Source organism: Solanum tuberosum, unplaced genomic scaffold (genome assembly GCF_000226075.1).
Source record: "Solanum tuberosum cultivar DM 1-3 516 R44 unplaced genomic scaffold, SolTub_3.0 scf00164, whole genome shotgun sequence".
NCBI classification, from domain to species: Eukaryota; Viridiplantae; Streptophyta; class Magnoliopsida; order Solanales; family Solanaceae; genus Solanum; species Solanum tuberosum.
The window spans coordinates 731087-745866 of record NW_006239092.1 but is presented as its reverse complement, the minus strand read 5'-3'; the positions used below and the strand labels follow the sequence as shown (position 1 = coordinate 745866).

The 14780-nt window shown below is 34.8% G+C and overlaps 1 protein-coding gene across 4 annotated transcripts; it reads right to left on the bottom strand.

The window, feature by feature from the left end:
• Window positions 1-32: 32 nt before the first annotated feature.
• On the bottom strand, window positions 33-8199 carry LOC102581657 (apoptotic chromatin condensation inducer in the nucleus-like). 4 transcript variants are annotated; one of them, XM_006353964.2, is made up of 7 exons: window positions 8056-8199; window positions 3027-4245; window positions 2626-2928; window positions 1604-1789; window positions 1301-1452; window positions 689-905; window positions 33-562 (listed from the first exon to the last, which is right to left on the bottom strand). In XM_006353964.2, exons 2-7 carry the CDS (start codon window positions 4231-4233, stop codon window positions 336-338), a joined length of 2292 nt encoding a protein of 763 aa, XP_006354026.1. In that variant the 5' UTR covers window positions 4234-4245; window positions 8056-8199; the 3' UTR covers window positions 33-335. The 4 variants fall into 4 exon arrangements, with proteins under 4 accessions (XP_006354026.1, XP_006354027.1, XP_006354024.1 ...); XM_006353965.2 differs by having other exon boundaries at window positions 33-905; window positions 3027-3294; window positions 3520-4245; window positions 8056-8196; XM_006353962.2 differs by having other exon boundaries at window positions 33-905; window positions 8056-8197.
• Between the last annotated feature and the right edge of the window lie 6581 nt (window positions 8200-14780).

Genomic DNA, 14780 nt, shown 5'->3' with positions numbered 1-14780 from the left:
ATGCATCTCTTCGATTTCTTAAAATTTTACACTAAAGAAAACGAATGGAGATAAATGGCATTTACAGCTACGGCGCAATTCAACGATGAATCTGGATGAAGAAAGAAGGCAGATTCTGCACATTTTGTTATGTTTCTTCAACCCAAAGTAAAATACAGTAGAGACTTCAACCTTGCAGTAACCATTAACAACGAAAATAGAAAAGAAAGCAAGGTCTTAAGTGAGCCTCAAGACTGCAACTTCTCTGTGAGGGTAAATTAGCAGTTATCAGCATTACATCGCAACACCTCTCCATATACCATCTATCTAACAAGTCCTTTGTTCACTTAAAAGCTCTAGTTCTCAGCACCTCCTCTACTGGCAAGCTTTTTAGCAACTTCTTCATCAGTCAGCGGTAAATAATAGATACGGGGAGCGGCTTTGGTCTTTCTGAAGATGTCATCCAAAGTAATAACAGGGGGGTCATTTTTATCAGCAACAGGTGGAACCAACTTCTCTTTTATTGGTGGCGCAGTAGGAGGAGCAGGTGGTGCCTGGCGCGTGAGTGGATGTTCTGACTCAACCTGTTGTTTGCGACCCTGCTGCCAAGCAGGTGGAGCCAACCTCTCTTTTATTGGTAGCGCAGTAGGAGGAGCAGGTGGTGGCTGGCGCATTAGTGGATGTTCTGACTCAACCTGCTGTTTGCGACCCTGCTGCCAAGCAGGTGGTGCTTGAACAGAGGATGAAGCTGGAGGCACTGCAGGACTGCGATTTGTCGCTGGAGTAGCAGGCTCCCGTCCGTCTATCTTGGTTTGCACCTGTTGGGGAGCAACAAAATCTGCAACCAGGAGACGACCTCCTTTTGGTGGCCATTGGAGGTTGTAAACAGCATTTCGGGTCTCTATGGCTTCCTCTACCGAAGAATACTGTTGAGAGAAAATATTCATCAATTTAGTAACCAGAGACGCTAAGGAAGCAAAGTAAGACACTTTTCTAACAAATTCAAGACAGCATGCCAAGAAGCCAAGGCATGCAAAGGCCATTGCTATTTGGGTATGCACCTCAGAAGGCCAATGATGCACATTAACATGCTACATTATGACAAATCGACCAGAGGGACTTAGGCCAACTGGCGCAGCATCAAGGTTTCAAATCATGCCCATCCCCATGACAAATGTCCCCAATCCTATCCTTTCCTAAGAGTAGCCAGCCAACTAGGCTAATAGCGTCCTTGCAAATAGTATAATTTAAAATAGAGAAACTCGATGACCATATGGTCTAAGAGGAGTATCAAATGCAGAAGGAGAGAGCAAGATTCTACCGTGACATAGCAATGGGTCTTTATCTGGTCCATCCAGAAACTGCAGACTTCACCAGTTCTTGCAAGGAGCTCTTGCACAGCTTTCAGTGTAAAGGGCCGCAAGAAGTTCTCAATTTTGAGAGAATTAGTGGCTGTTTTGGAAGACTTTGGTACTGAAATATTACCAGAACAAAGGAACCAATTAGTGGCTGTTTTGGAAAACTTTGGTACTGGAATATTACCAGAACAGAGAAACAAATTATTCTTATGCTGCTATTCTTGCATCTGAAACTCATGCAATTTACCAAGAAAACAAATACTCACCAAGGCGCTCCTTGGGTGCATCCTCACTAACTGTAGAGTCGGTCCTGCCAAAGATAGGCTTGACAGGGATGGTCTGAACCAAGTTCTCTGATAATGCAATATTTGAATTTTGTGGCTCAGCAGTATTCAAATTCTCAGTGTTCCATTTGCGCTGCCTTTTTGCAGGCTCTTTACTCCCATCTCCTACTTCATCAACAAATAATTCACCCCCAAGTCAAATATCTTATGAAACCAAATTATAGAACAAGAAAATAATAGATCATTTTTGTTAATTCCCATTATCGCTAAATTATCCAGAGTGAATGTATTCATATCCAGCATTGCAAGACGAATCCAATATCTATCATTGGTGTTAGAAATTTCAATACACTTAACACGCTAATAAGCCCAACTTTAGCTGCAAACCAGTCGTGAGCTTTAACTTTCACAATGGAATCTTGGGCAATTGTGTGGCAATTTCTAGATCATAACTGATAACACCATAAAACATGTGGGTCAATCAGAAGATTTAACATTCATAACTGAACAAACTAATAAACAACATACTTAAAACCCACGTTTGATAACATCTAAAAAGTACACAAATTTTACTATTTAGAGCTTCATCAAATCAATTAAAAGAGTGCAAAAGCAACAACTCTAAAATATTTTAATAATAATAATAATATATAGAAGCACCAAATCCAGGGGTCGTTTGGTTGGAAACTAGTTATCCCATGATTAATTATCTTGGGGTTAGTTATCCTGGGATAACTTATACCACCCTGTATATGGGATAGCTTATCCCATCACTATGGTATAAATGGTGGGATAAGTTATCCCAAACATGTCAACCAAACAAGACAACAAACTTTTATCCCAGAACTATATATTCTTATCCCTCACACCAAACGACCCCTATAGAATAGTAGCAGTAATAAAGAAATGCTATCAATAAACATGTGCAGAGAAGGAGGTAAAGGAGAGAATTTTTTCAAGAAAAAGGGAGGGAAGAGCAAGAATTAAGGAGAAGACATGAGTACCTTGAAACTTTCTCTTCTCTGACAATTCAGGAGACCCATCTTTAGATTCTTGAGGAGACTCAACCTTCTCAGAAGGATTGTCTTGCTGCGTTGCATCAGAAGAGCCATTTCGTACAACTTTGGGCTCTTTTGTCATTCCCGTAATAGACTCTTCAGTCTTATCATTCTCCTTAGAAATATGATCAAAAGCCACATGCTTTGTCTCTACTACATCCTCCTCCATGGAATCATCAGCTGAAGATTGATCCAAATTTATCTTTTCCATATTCTGATCATCCGCTACCTCAGATATCTTGCTCAAAACTGCATGCACATACACTACACACATAAGATCTGGAAGAACCAGCCTTAGGAAGGAAGAGAACAGTCATTTTCTTTATTAGAAGGGAGTGTTTCCATACCTTTTCTATCATCATTGGAAGCAGCAATACAATGTTTATCTTCAGCAGATACCTCAACTTTCTTGGGTGACAAACTAGGGTCTATAACATCACCTAAAGTTCTAGCTTTTTCAAACTGAACATCTTTTTGCTCACTATTATTCAATGTGTTACTTTCTAAACCATGCTCTACCTTGGTAACAGCAACAGAAACCTGATCTGCATTGGCCTTTTTCATGCTAAATTTCACCTCCGAAGATTTGTCATCAACAGTTTCTCCAACATGACCCTGCATCTCATGTGGCATCTGATCATGCAATGGATAAATGCTACCAACATCTGACAGATCTTTGCTGGATGACTCCTTCTCTTGCCTAACAACTTCAGTTACTAATTTAACATTATCAGCATTCAAATTATCATTTAAATCATTATTTTCATTAATGGGCAAAGTATCAGTAGAAAATGTGTCAGATTTTACTTGAGACCCTAAATCAGGGTTGACCTCATATACCTGAGTGTCTGGATTGGACTTATCATACTCAGCATCCATGCCTGAGAGTTTCAGACCCTCATCCTCCAACTTAATGCTATTGTTTCCCAAGGCATCCTTGGATGTTACTGGGGTTAACTCGGCATCATTCTCTTGTCTCCTAAGGTTATCCTCAAGCACTCCCTCAGAAGATGAAATTCGCATATCCTCAATGTCCTGTACAGTGCCACTGCTCTGAATAGCAGCATACCTAACTCCAGATACCTCATCAACAACATCGTTGTTCAGAGAAGAATCGATAACCTCGTGTTTCTTATCAATTTTGACTTCAACAAATTGATCAGTAGACACAATCTCATTTATAACACTAGTGCTACCAACAGAAGCCTCTGAATGTTCTCTTACTCCAGAAACGTCATCAGTACCCCCAGTTGCAACCTCATCCAAGACTTTGGTGGCATTGGCAGGATCAGTATCACGATCAGAACCCTTAATAACTTTGTTTTGGGGATGCCCCATACTTTTATTATTCCATTCAAGAACATCGGGATTTATTTCAGTACTCTCTTCAACCTCAGGTTCTCCTCTTTCTCTGTGGATAGCATTATTTAATCGATTAACAAGATCATCCTTCAAACCTTTTGTCATTAAGTTCCTCCTCTTAAGCTCTTCCCTTAATGCTGGTACCTTCCATTTATCAATGGGGAGATTATCAAGCACGGGATAGTCCGACATCTTCGCCACCAACTGTAAACCATTTTGACAAACCTGATAGTCAGATAGATATATAGAAACCAGAAGAAAAAGAGATCTGAATGGTGCTCAAATCTAGAAAGAGACAAAATACTCTATGCAGATCTTTTACTTTTTTTTCCTTTAGCAAAGATGAGTAAAGTTCTCACTATCGAAATTTAAACTATACCTGACAGATATCAAATAAATGCATATTTCTAAAGGACAAGACTTCCTTAATGGTATGTTCTTTATAAATCAAAATATATTCACATATTGCACACCAAGCCGGTGTTAAAACTATTTAATAGGTGTTTGGACGATAGTTGGTTAAAATCGAAAAGAGTATCCGACTTTGAAATTGGAAAAGAGGATTTGAAAGTTTAAGTTGTTTGGACATGAATTTCATTTGGAATAAAAATTAATGAGTTAGTGCAAGACATTATTTCACTAGAAAAAACTCTTCAACAAGTTTTTCAATATTTTACCAAAGTTTCAAATACCAACAGGCCAACCCACTATTTGCAAACACTGAACTTCAGTAATTGCAAACAAAGAAATACAACATATGGCCAAAAGGGACCTAATAGAATGTAGTTCACTGCTCCACAACAGTCAACTATGTTGTCCTGCCAACTCTTAATAAAAAAAAGGTACACTCTTTTTAACCCAAAAGTACAATCTTAAGCTTATCTCATTTCCTGGTATTTAAAAAAGACAATCTAGTTACTCAATGCTTACTTCCTCACCCTGCCGCTCTTCTGCATCTTCCATCTCTGTAATTGCTTATGGCCCTAGTTCTACCTCTATTCAAGTTAATGGAAAATGCTAGAGACCATAGCTGTAAGGCAACGCTAAATGCAACAGAGTACGGTTCGGATCTTCCCAATATTCCTTGAACATGAACACCACCTCATCATTCTCCTCCCAAATTTTCAAATGTAAGAGTCGGTTCACAGGCAATATATAAAGTGAAATGCAACTTCTCTTGGTGTCTTTGTGTTCTCTATCCTACGAATCAGGTGCAAAAACAAAACACTTCTTCAATTACATAGCTCCAAAATATTTAGCTGCTAGGTAGCACAACTATCTTATAGATTGGCCAAGTCAAAATCCACATCCACAAATCCATGGAAGCTGGAAAATTTCCCGTGCATCACAAATGAAGAGGGATTCCAACATAATTACTCTAGATCCCCTTTCCTCCTTAAACCATGCACCTCACTATCGGTAAAAAATGCATAGTGCAGCCAAATAGCCAATAGAGAAAAAGCTTTGGCAATTTCTCCAAAAGGTTTTACAGTTGTAAGTTTTCATTCCCCACCTTATACCAGTTCTTCTATAGATTACCGTCCCTCCGAAATATCAACCACAACTTATCAAGAATCTACCTATCACAAAGGATTGTCCATAATATACTCTCTTCCTATTCATCAGTCCCACATTGGCACATTCCATAAATTTGTGTTATGCATTTACTTCGTAACATGCACCACTTTTTCCATAATGGAAGACACAACACATTTAAGAACAATGCTGGTGTACTCTTTAGAATATGTCTCAACCCAATTAAGTTTGCGTTTGGATATGCGATATTAAGTCATGATTTCAAATAAGTGTTTGTACATCGATTTAGAATCATGATATCGAATTCCAAATTCTCCAAAAAAGCATGATTTGAGATTCCAAATCATGATTTCAATTTTTTTTAAAGTAAACCTGACTCGTAAGTTTATATTTTGTAAAAACAAAAGAAGACCCATCATTTTAAATTTTACAAAAAAAGACACGTTCGTACCAAGTGAAAGGATTACATTAAAGAATAATAAATTACTGCTATTGTTGACTAGTGGATCTTTGTAAAATTAGGTTTATTTGAAAGTTTATAACTGCCAAACATTTATTTATAAAAGGGACATGGAGATATGTGATTTATCAATGCGACGCCTAACGCCTTAGGATATTCTAATATCTTGTTTGTAAACTATAATTTGCTCATCTAGTAAAATTATAACAAAAATAGGGAAAATTTTGATAGTTTTCACAACTTGTGGGGTTTTCGTGGTCATGGGGTAAAAAATACAACTTGAGAAATCCAAATTGCATGTCGAAACAAAACTTCAATTTCATATCATTATGATTCACAACACAATTTCATATCGCATGTCCAAGCGGGCCCTTAGAGTTCTTTTCATAGAGTTTACATTGGATAGGCACAATAGCTGCTGCAACACATTTAATAACAATGTTGATGTACTCTTTCTTACATGTTTTAATCCCTAAAGAGTTCTTTTCATAAATTTCACATTTGATAAGCTCATATGAGATTAGCCAAACTTGCTCATAAATCTCAAGTACCATAGACCTATATCAACCATACCAAATTATTTGATTCTTGAGCAATGTTATAACCTCAAACAATATTAAGTAATATGAACACACAACATACAAACACTATACAGATGACTGTTGGCAAACCCATAGTTGGATATTATTCATTTCAATCTGTTTATGTACGATATCACAGTTTAGAATTATCAGTTAGAAATTAGCCTAAATAAACAAATTCTTAACGCCATCTTTCAGGAAGATTGAAAAACCACTATAAATGCAACAACGTTCAAAGATCTGGCTTTGACTCCTCTGTATAAGCAAACTTTCATGTCGGACAATGTTGGCCATATCTATATTCTATTCTGTCTTCCTAATACTTCAACACCTTAAACTCTCAGATGGTGATCCCCCGTTAACCACTACTTAGATTCACATTTGTCTTTCCATTCTGACACAAAAGGAGGACCACCACCTTGTGAGATGAAATATGAACTTGGCATGCAGAGAAAATGCCAATGTGCTTGCAAATATGTTATTTTTTGATAAGGGAAAAACGCACCTAACAAACATTGAACCTAACATCAAGAAAAATATAGAAGCTACTCCCTCCATTCCGCTTTGCTTTGCACACTTACTATTTGGAGAGTCAAAGATGTTCTTCTTTGACCAAGTTTTTCTTAAATACATTGAGTTGTTGACTATTTTGACTAGTAATACTTTTTTTGTAGTTTTCAAATATGCAAACTTTATTTTCAAGAACTTTAAAAGTCTCTGTCCGAAATTCATACTGAAAATTAAGTACTTTGACCTTGGTACTCTGAACCATGCCAAACAAAGTGGAACCACAGTAGTGGTAAAGTTTTGCCTTATGTGACATGCTAATTTCTTGTTTTTTTCTTTTAATCATTTTCTAATGTTACTTATTTGTTGTATGCGATTGTATGTTAATCATCCAGCATTTTCCAAGATAATCTTATGCTGTGATCCTCATATATAAACATTAACTTTGACCTGGATATCTCTACCTTTATAGTTCTATTAACAAGATTCATCAATCTACAGTGCTTTCTTGATAACCAAATATCTAGGATTAAGAATAAAGAAAAAGCATTATAATGTTTAATCAGTCAATTAGCATTAGTATTTACTGAACAAATACACTCAAGAAATGAAATCCAACATAACACACAATTATCTTTCTGAAAACAAGAAAAAGGACTATCCTGCAGTGGAAGTTAAATCAACTAGAAAATAGAGCTAAAAAACAAAGAAGACAACAACAAACCCAATGTAATCCCACAAGTGCAGCGTAGAATGAAGGCAAACCTTACCCCTACCTTTCGTAAGACAGGGAGGCTGTTTTCGAATTATAAAACAGCAGACGAACCCTGTTCTACTAGTACTAATGAACAAAATGCGAAGGAAACAGTTCCTTTCAACTTTTTCTTCTAGCAAAATTACAAATACTTCATCAATTAAAGGAAAACTTACTGAGACGGAAGATTCTCGCCTGAGAAGGTGATGAAAACCCTAATTCCGGAGCAGAAGAAGAATTTTTTCAGTCGAAGAAGGGTTTCATTAGGGTTTTTTCCATTCATCAAAGCAGAAAAAGTGTCAATTCATCCCTTTTTACATTGAGCTCAGATAGCTACAAGACAAAAGTCTAAACAAATTCTGACAATTTGACAATAGGACTAAAATGAACGAAATTAGAAATTATACCGGACAAAACTGTAACTAAATAAACTTGAACTTTGGAAACTACACTAAAACCTCTCTAAATTAATACATGCAGAACCATCAAATATTATTACTTTGTAGAGGTATTATTTAATCGAAAAAAATTGTTCAAGGATGAAATCTCAAAAAATTTGAAAGAACTCACTTGTGAAAATTTTGAGGTCATGATTAATGATCTCGGTTACCGCAATAAAATAGACGTTAATAATCTATTGGATGGATGAAAATAATACATGTTCAGAGGTCCAGAGCTTAAAACAAATTGTGGATATCATTGAAAAAATAATGTTGATGATAAAATTGAAGATGATATAATACCTTTGGAACCAGTTACGCGTAAGGAAACACTTGCATCTTAAACTCTTCACAATTTTATGGTGCAATTCGAAAAGACAACACCGAAACTTTTGGATGCAATAAGTTTAGAGATAAGTTTCAACTAGATTTAAATTTTAACAAAAAACTAAACATAATAAAATCATATTTTACTAAATTTTCTTAGATATATTTGTACTTTTAAAGAATTATTAATTTATAATATTAATGGGACCATATATTTATATAGCAATTTTTTGAAAATATATTATCTTATTGAAATGAGTGGTTTTTACATTTGTCCAAGTTGGGATCGAAAGAAATTATCATCTTAGAGAGATTATTAATTAACCGAGTATTATTTATTGAGGTTTTACTATTTGGGCAAATATATAATTGACTAAACTAAGAGAAAATGACAAAAATGGTCCATTTTGTTTTATGATAGTTCAAAATAGTACCTTGAGTATACATTTGGAGAATTTACAGAAAAAAGTGATAGTTTGAATAACTATGAATATAGCGAGAGTTTCTGAAATTCAGTTTGTATTGATGATAAAATAATTTATTATGTATTATACAACAACAAATGCAAAGTGAATTGATGTATCAGAACAAAATGTTATGTCACTAGTATATAGCAAATTGTTGTGTCATTAATACAAAACAATTTCCAGAAAGTGTTGCTTCACTAATACAAAACGAATTTTAGAATTTGTTGTTTGCATAATACAACGTGAATTTTAAAAAACTCTAGCTATATTCGATAAATATAGTGTGTACATTTGGTTGGTTAAGTAATTATCCCGAAACTGGGCAAACTTCATAAATCTCACTAGTTTAGATTCTAATTACTAAGATTCTCGATAGTTTCAAATATTACTTCCTCTACCATATTTCATGCTTATTAGGATACATGAGTATGAATTCGCGAGATACATGTATCTGTCGAATTTTAAAATCGAGATACATATTTTATTTGTTTAAATTAATTAGTTGTAACCGTATTTCCTAAATTAGAGTAGTAATTGAGATACAAGTATCTACCATATTTCGTGCTTAGGATACATGAGTATGAATCCGCGAGACACATGTATGTGCCGAATTTTAAAATAGAGATACATATTTTATTTGTTTAAATTAATTAGTTGTAACTTATTTCCTTAATCAACGGAGTAATTGAGATACATGTGTCATTATTCGCGAGATACATGATGAATAGTCAGCCATTTTAATTGGATCGTTCCTAAACTTAGTTCTACTCTCCGCTCGAATGTTGGAAGATGAATAGTCAGAACCTGCAACCATCGCAACATTGTTAACGAAAACATACAAATAAAATGAAAGTCAATATTAATCAGCCATTAAAATAGTATGAAGAACTAACAAATTCAACTAATGAAAAAATCCTAAATTTGAACTTTGAAACTACTACATCTGTGAATTAGATACATGAAAATGGTGTCAAACAAAAATACATCAACCTAATAAAAAATAATACTTTACCTCTATATATAATGCTGCTTATGTAAAGTTAGGTATGAAATTTTTACATCCAAAATATGCATTGAGTAGGTTGAGAAGAAGGGGTAATGGAAGATGAAGGATAATAATGTATAGGTATGGGTAAAGATACAAAGGAGACGTGTGACTGGGGAGGGAAACAGTAGAATTGGAAAGAGAGAAATTGATTTGAATTGTAAAAAGTCCCAATAATTAAGGAAGTATAATGTTAGGATAATTATTAATTACCACTTTTAATGGAATTGTGTATTTGATTATATTTTTTAAAAGATACGGCATATTTATTAAAAAAATCGTATTATAAGTAATATTTTTAAACTAGTGAGAATATATGTATTTATGGTATGAAAGTATGTCTATATAGGTAGTTTTTTCTAAACTGAAGTCAAACTCAAGCAAGTTGAATGGTTATATTTTCATAAGCAAAATTTGCAACCTCTGGTTAGTAGGGATATGTGGAAATGATTCAATCAAAAATCGAACAAAAAATATTATTGTATTATAAGAATTGGTTTATCGGATCAGGAATTTTATAGATTTTTTTTATTTAAAATATCCAAATCGATTTTGATTTTTAAATTTTAGGTAACGATTAAACTAATAATCCAATAAGGTCACTTTTCCTTAATGTTTTATGATACGAATAAATACTCTCTCCTCTTTTTGTATTTTTTTTTTTTCTATCTTGTGTTCCCCTAGATTAAAATGATCATTTCACGGTGTGTTTAGTAGGGATAAAAATATTTTCTAAATTTCTTATATTTTGGCTAGTCAGTATATTTGGAAAATATGTTTTTAGGAAAATAAATTCATTAAAAATGAGAAAAATGGCTTCTCTTATTAGAACAGAGAAAACAAGTTGTTGCATAGTCGAAATTTCAAGTTTATTGTCTTCTCCACACCCACTCAATCCCCCCAACTCCCACCCTTTAACCATCCCACCCCGTCACCTCCCACTCCCCACTCCTTAATCCACTCTGTCTTCGTAGTACTTTATAAATTAACATATAAATATTCTTGGCATAATATCTCTTTATTTACTCATAAAATACCAAAAAATAAATAAAAAGTCCAGATTTCCGAAGAAACATTTTCCTTCATACCAAGTACATCACATAGTTCATTTTTCTTTTCGTTTTTTTCAGGCAATTCATAAGTAGGGGTGTACATGATCGGGTTGGTTCGGGTTTTTCAAATATCAAACCAAACCATTTGTGTAAAAAAATTAAATTTATAAACCAAACCAAACTAATAAAATTCGGAATTTTTTGGGTTTTTCAAATACCAAACCAAACCATTGTTTCGAATTTTTAAATTTATAAATCAAACCAAACTAATAAACCTCGGATTTTTTCTGATTTTTGGATTTTTTGCTAAAATTTGCATACAAACATATAAGGAAAAAAGGCCTGATATACCCCTCAACTTTGCCATTTGGAACTGATATGCCCCTCGTTATGAAAGTGGCTCATATATACCCTTACCGTTATACAAACGGCTCACATATACCCCTACCGTTACAAAATGAGTTCACATATACCATTCATTTAACGGAAGTGAAAAAGTTAGTTTTAAATTTATATTTTTTACTTTTAACTTTCTTAAAAATTATTTAGGGGTATATATAATTCTTCTAACAAAGTTCAAGGTATATTTTAATCTTTTTTATACATAAATTATTTTTTGACTTCTTTTATTATAATTATTTGAGTTTCTTATTTTATTTTATTTTTTCTTTCATTCCTTAGTGTAAAGAAAAAAATTAAAACTATTTTTTTGTGGCTATATTATAATTTAATTTTTTTGTCTATATTGTAATTTAATTTTGTATTTGAAGAAAAAAAATTGGTCATCTATAATAAGTTTTACAAGAATATTAGTGAAACATAAATAAATTTGACCATCAAAATAATAAATCTAAATTAGTCATTGAAACAAAATATATATATATATATATATATATTTATTTATTTATTTTAAAAAATAATTGATTCAACGGACTTTTTCAGTGACTCTGGTGAATCAAGTAGTAGGATAAGATGAAAATTGAAATCGACTATATGGTGAGGTGAATCACTAGTAGAATACAAGAAGAAGAACGAAGACCATTGCTGGCCCCAAGCAAACCCTTGTCCTGGCTTTCTTAACTCAGCGGAAACCTAACTCAACATAATAACTCAATACAATGAAAGGTCATAAAACAACCCAACTGATAAAAATCTGGCCAAAAAGGAAACTCAAGTCTCAAAATAGAATATTTACATAGATGAAAGACTCAATACTAACTGACTGACTGTCTATGAAGCCTCTAAAAATGCTGAGATTGATGTTGGGACAGACCTCGCAACATCCTAATAAAACGAAACTAAGAGAACAAAATAACCGAGTCCTTCGGAATGCAAAGAAGCTCACCACTGACTCTGGAGTGCTCAGCTGGATCAACAGCGTGCTGGATGCTGATCTTGGGTACCTGTGTCTGCATCGTCATAAGATGCAGGCCAACTGGCATCAGTACATTGAATGTACGAGTATGCAAGCTGGAAAACTAAGCAACATAGGCTAGAAGGAAAATATGGAAGAAACTGAATAGCTTACCTGGCTCAGCTCAACTCAACCTGACTGACTCCCTTCAATATAAGACAATTTAAAACAAGTGCAATATAAAGAAAAGCTGTTTTAAACATGATATAAACTCTCTGTGTATACAAAGATACAATAAGCCTGAGATGTATATAGAAATACGAATGAACTGATGTATATAAAAATACAATAATTTCTGTGGGAGTTTCTCTAATAGAAAACCATCACATAAGAGCTATAGTGATGATACATCGATCAACTTCACGCTGCCAGAGCATCCTATACCCGGCCAAAGGTATAGGACCTGAACTACCTAATGGATCCACTAGTCTAATTTGAAAATGATTCATCTAAAAAGTATGAACCTCTTCTACCCATGATGGCTACATGGTTCTATGGGGGCTGTGTATTCTTTGAACGCTCCTCCAATTCGGTGCTCAATACTACTCCCAAAAATGTACTGGCTCTTATATTTTTAAAAACATTTTCTTCCTGCTGATATGAGATAATTACTCAAAAACTTAGCTCAAAGGCTATCTTGGAAATCTCAGTTTCCTCTATTTCTTTATGAAAACTTTCCCGAAGGCTCTTGGGAAATCTCAGTTTCCAATCTTGTTTAAATGTGAAAACATTCCTTTAAAACTTCTTTGGGAATACATAGTTCCCTAATAACTTTTGAGAAATGAACTCAACTTTATACTCTTGGCTTAACTTGAAACTCTATACTCTTTACTTAATTTGAAACTTGAGCCTTAAAACGAAGTTAAAACGTTTAATAAAGACTCTTGAACAACTTTGAAAACCTGCTTTGACTTGCTTCTTAACTTCTAAGATTGACTCTAACTTCACTTGACTTGATCCTAACTTTCCTCGAATTGGAGTATGGATTCGAGGGTAATGATCTCATGTTTATGGATGAGTTCTTGACGTTTAGACGTACCTTGGAGTGTGGAAAACAACTATAAAACATAGGTACATTACCAAGGAACATATATGAAAAAGTAGGGAATGAAAGGGAAAACTTGGCGTCCTTGGCGCTCTGAGAGGTGCGGAGCGCCAGCCCTCAAGCTTCAGAGAGGCCTACTGGGCGCTCTGCTAGGCGCGCCGCCCTAAAGGCTGGGCTTCAGAGTCCCTTTTGGGGCGCGCTGGCAGGCGCAATGCCCCAACCCTTTCCCCGAAAATCTGACTTTTCCCCTTTGATTTTCCAACTCTAAACCTTCTTAACTTCAAAGTTTCCAGCCCCAAACACTTAGAATCATAAAACCCCTCAACATACACTAGATTCAACTCGAAATCACAACCGGAAACATGTCCCAAAACAACAAGGAACTTCAACAACACAACCAACAACTTCAACACACACAACCACAAATTTCAACAACACAACCAATCTTTTCTCGGAATTAAAACGAGTTTGGCGTGTGGGGGAATGAACCAACCCAACACTATGATCTCACATACCTTAATAGGGATCACCCCCGACGAAAACCACGATGATCTTTGACGAATCTAGCTTCTTCTCTTTCTTCTCTTCTTCTCCTCTTCACTCACAAACCCTCACTCTCACTCTTTTAAAAAGGGAAAAACTGATCTAAAAATCAGCTTGGACCCTTTAAATAACCAAAAGAATTGGTTAGGGAAAAGACCAAAATATTCTTACAATAATCGGGTTGACTGCCCTGCCAACAGCCCAACTTTCAAAGGGAATAACTCACTCATACGAACTCGGAATCGAGCAAACTTGGCGGCGTTGGAAAGATCATTCCACAAGATTCGCAAACATAACTGAAACTACACCTAACTCATCCTGATCTAGGAGTTATTGTCACGACCCGGGAGCACCCCCTAGTCGTAACCGGCGTACTCGACCTCGAAGAAGTCTAATACAAGCCTCTTAGTATTCATTCATCGTATAGACACTAAAACCATAAGGAATTTAAGGTAAAGAAAATATTGCATAAAAAAAATAGCAAGCGGAAGACTTTCTAGACTTTATACATGATGTCTCGAAATCATCTAGTACTTTAGAGTACAAAATTTGGGACTAATCCCGTACA

Excerpts from the sequence above, each read along its gene's own strand:
- LOC102581657 (XM_006353962.2), bottom strand. The coding sequence starts at position 4,233 with ATGTCGGACTATCCCGTGCTTGATAATCTCCCCATTGATAAATGGAAG. Across the intron at positions 2,929-3,026 it reads TTCCAATGATGATAGAAAAG|TTTTGAGCAAGATATCTGAG; the intron begins GTATGGAAACAC and ends ATGTGCATGCAG. Across the intron at positions 1,790-2,625 it reads AGAGAAGAGAAAGTTTCAAG|TAGGAGATGGGAGTAAAGAG; the intron begins GTACTCATGTCT and ends TTGTTGATGAAG.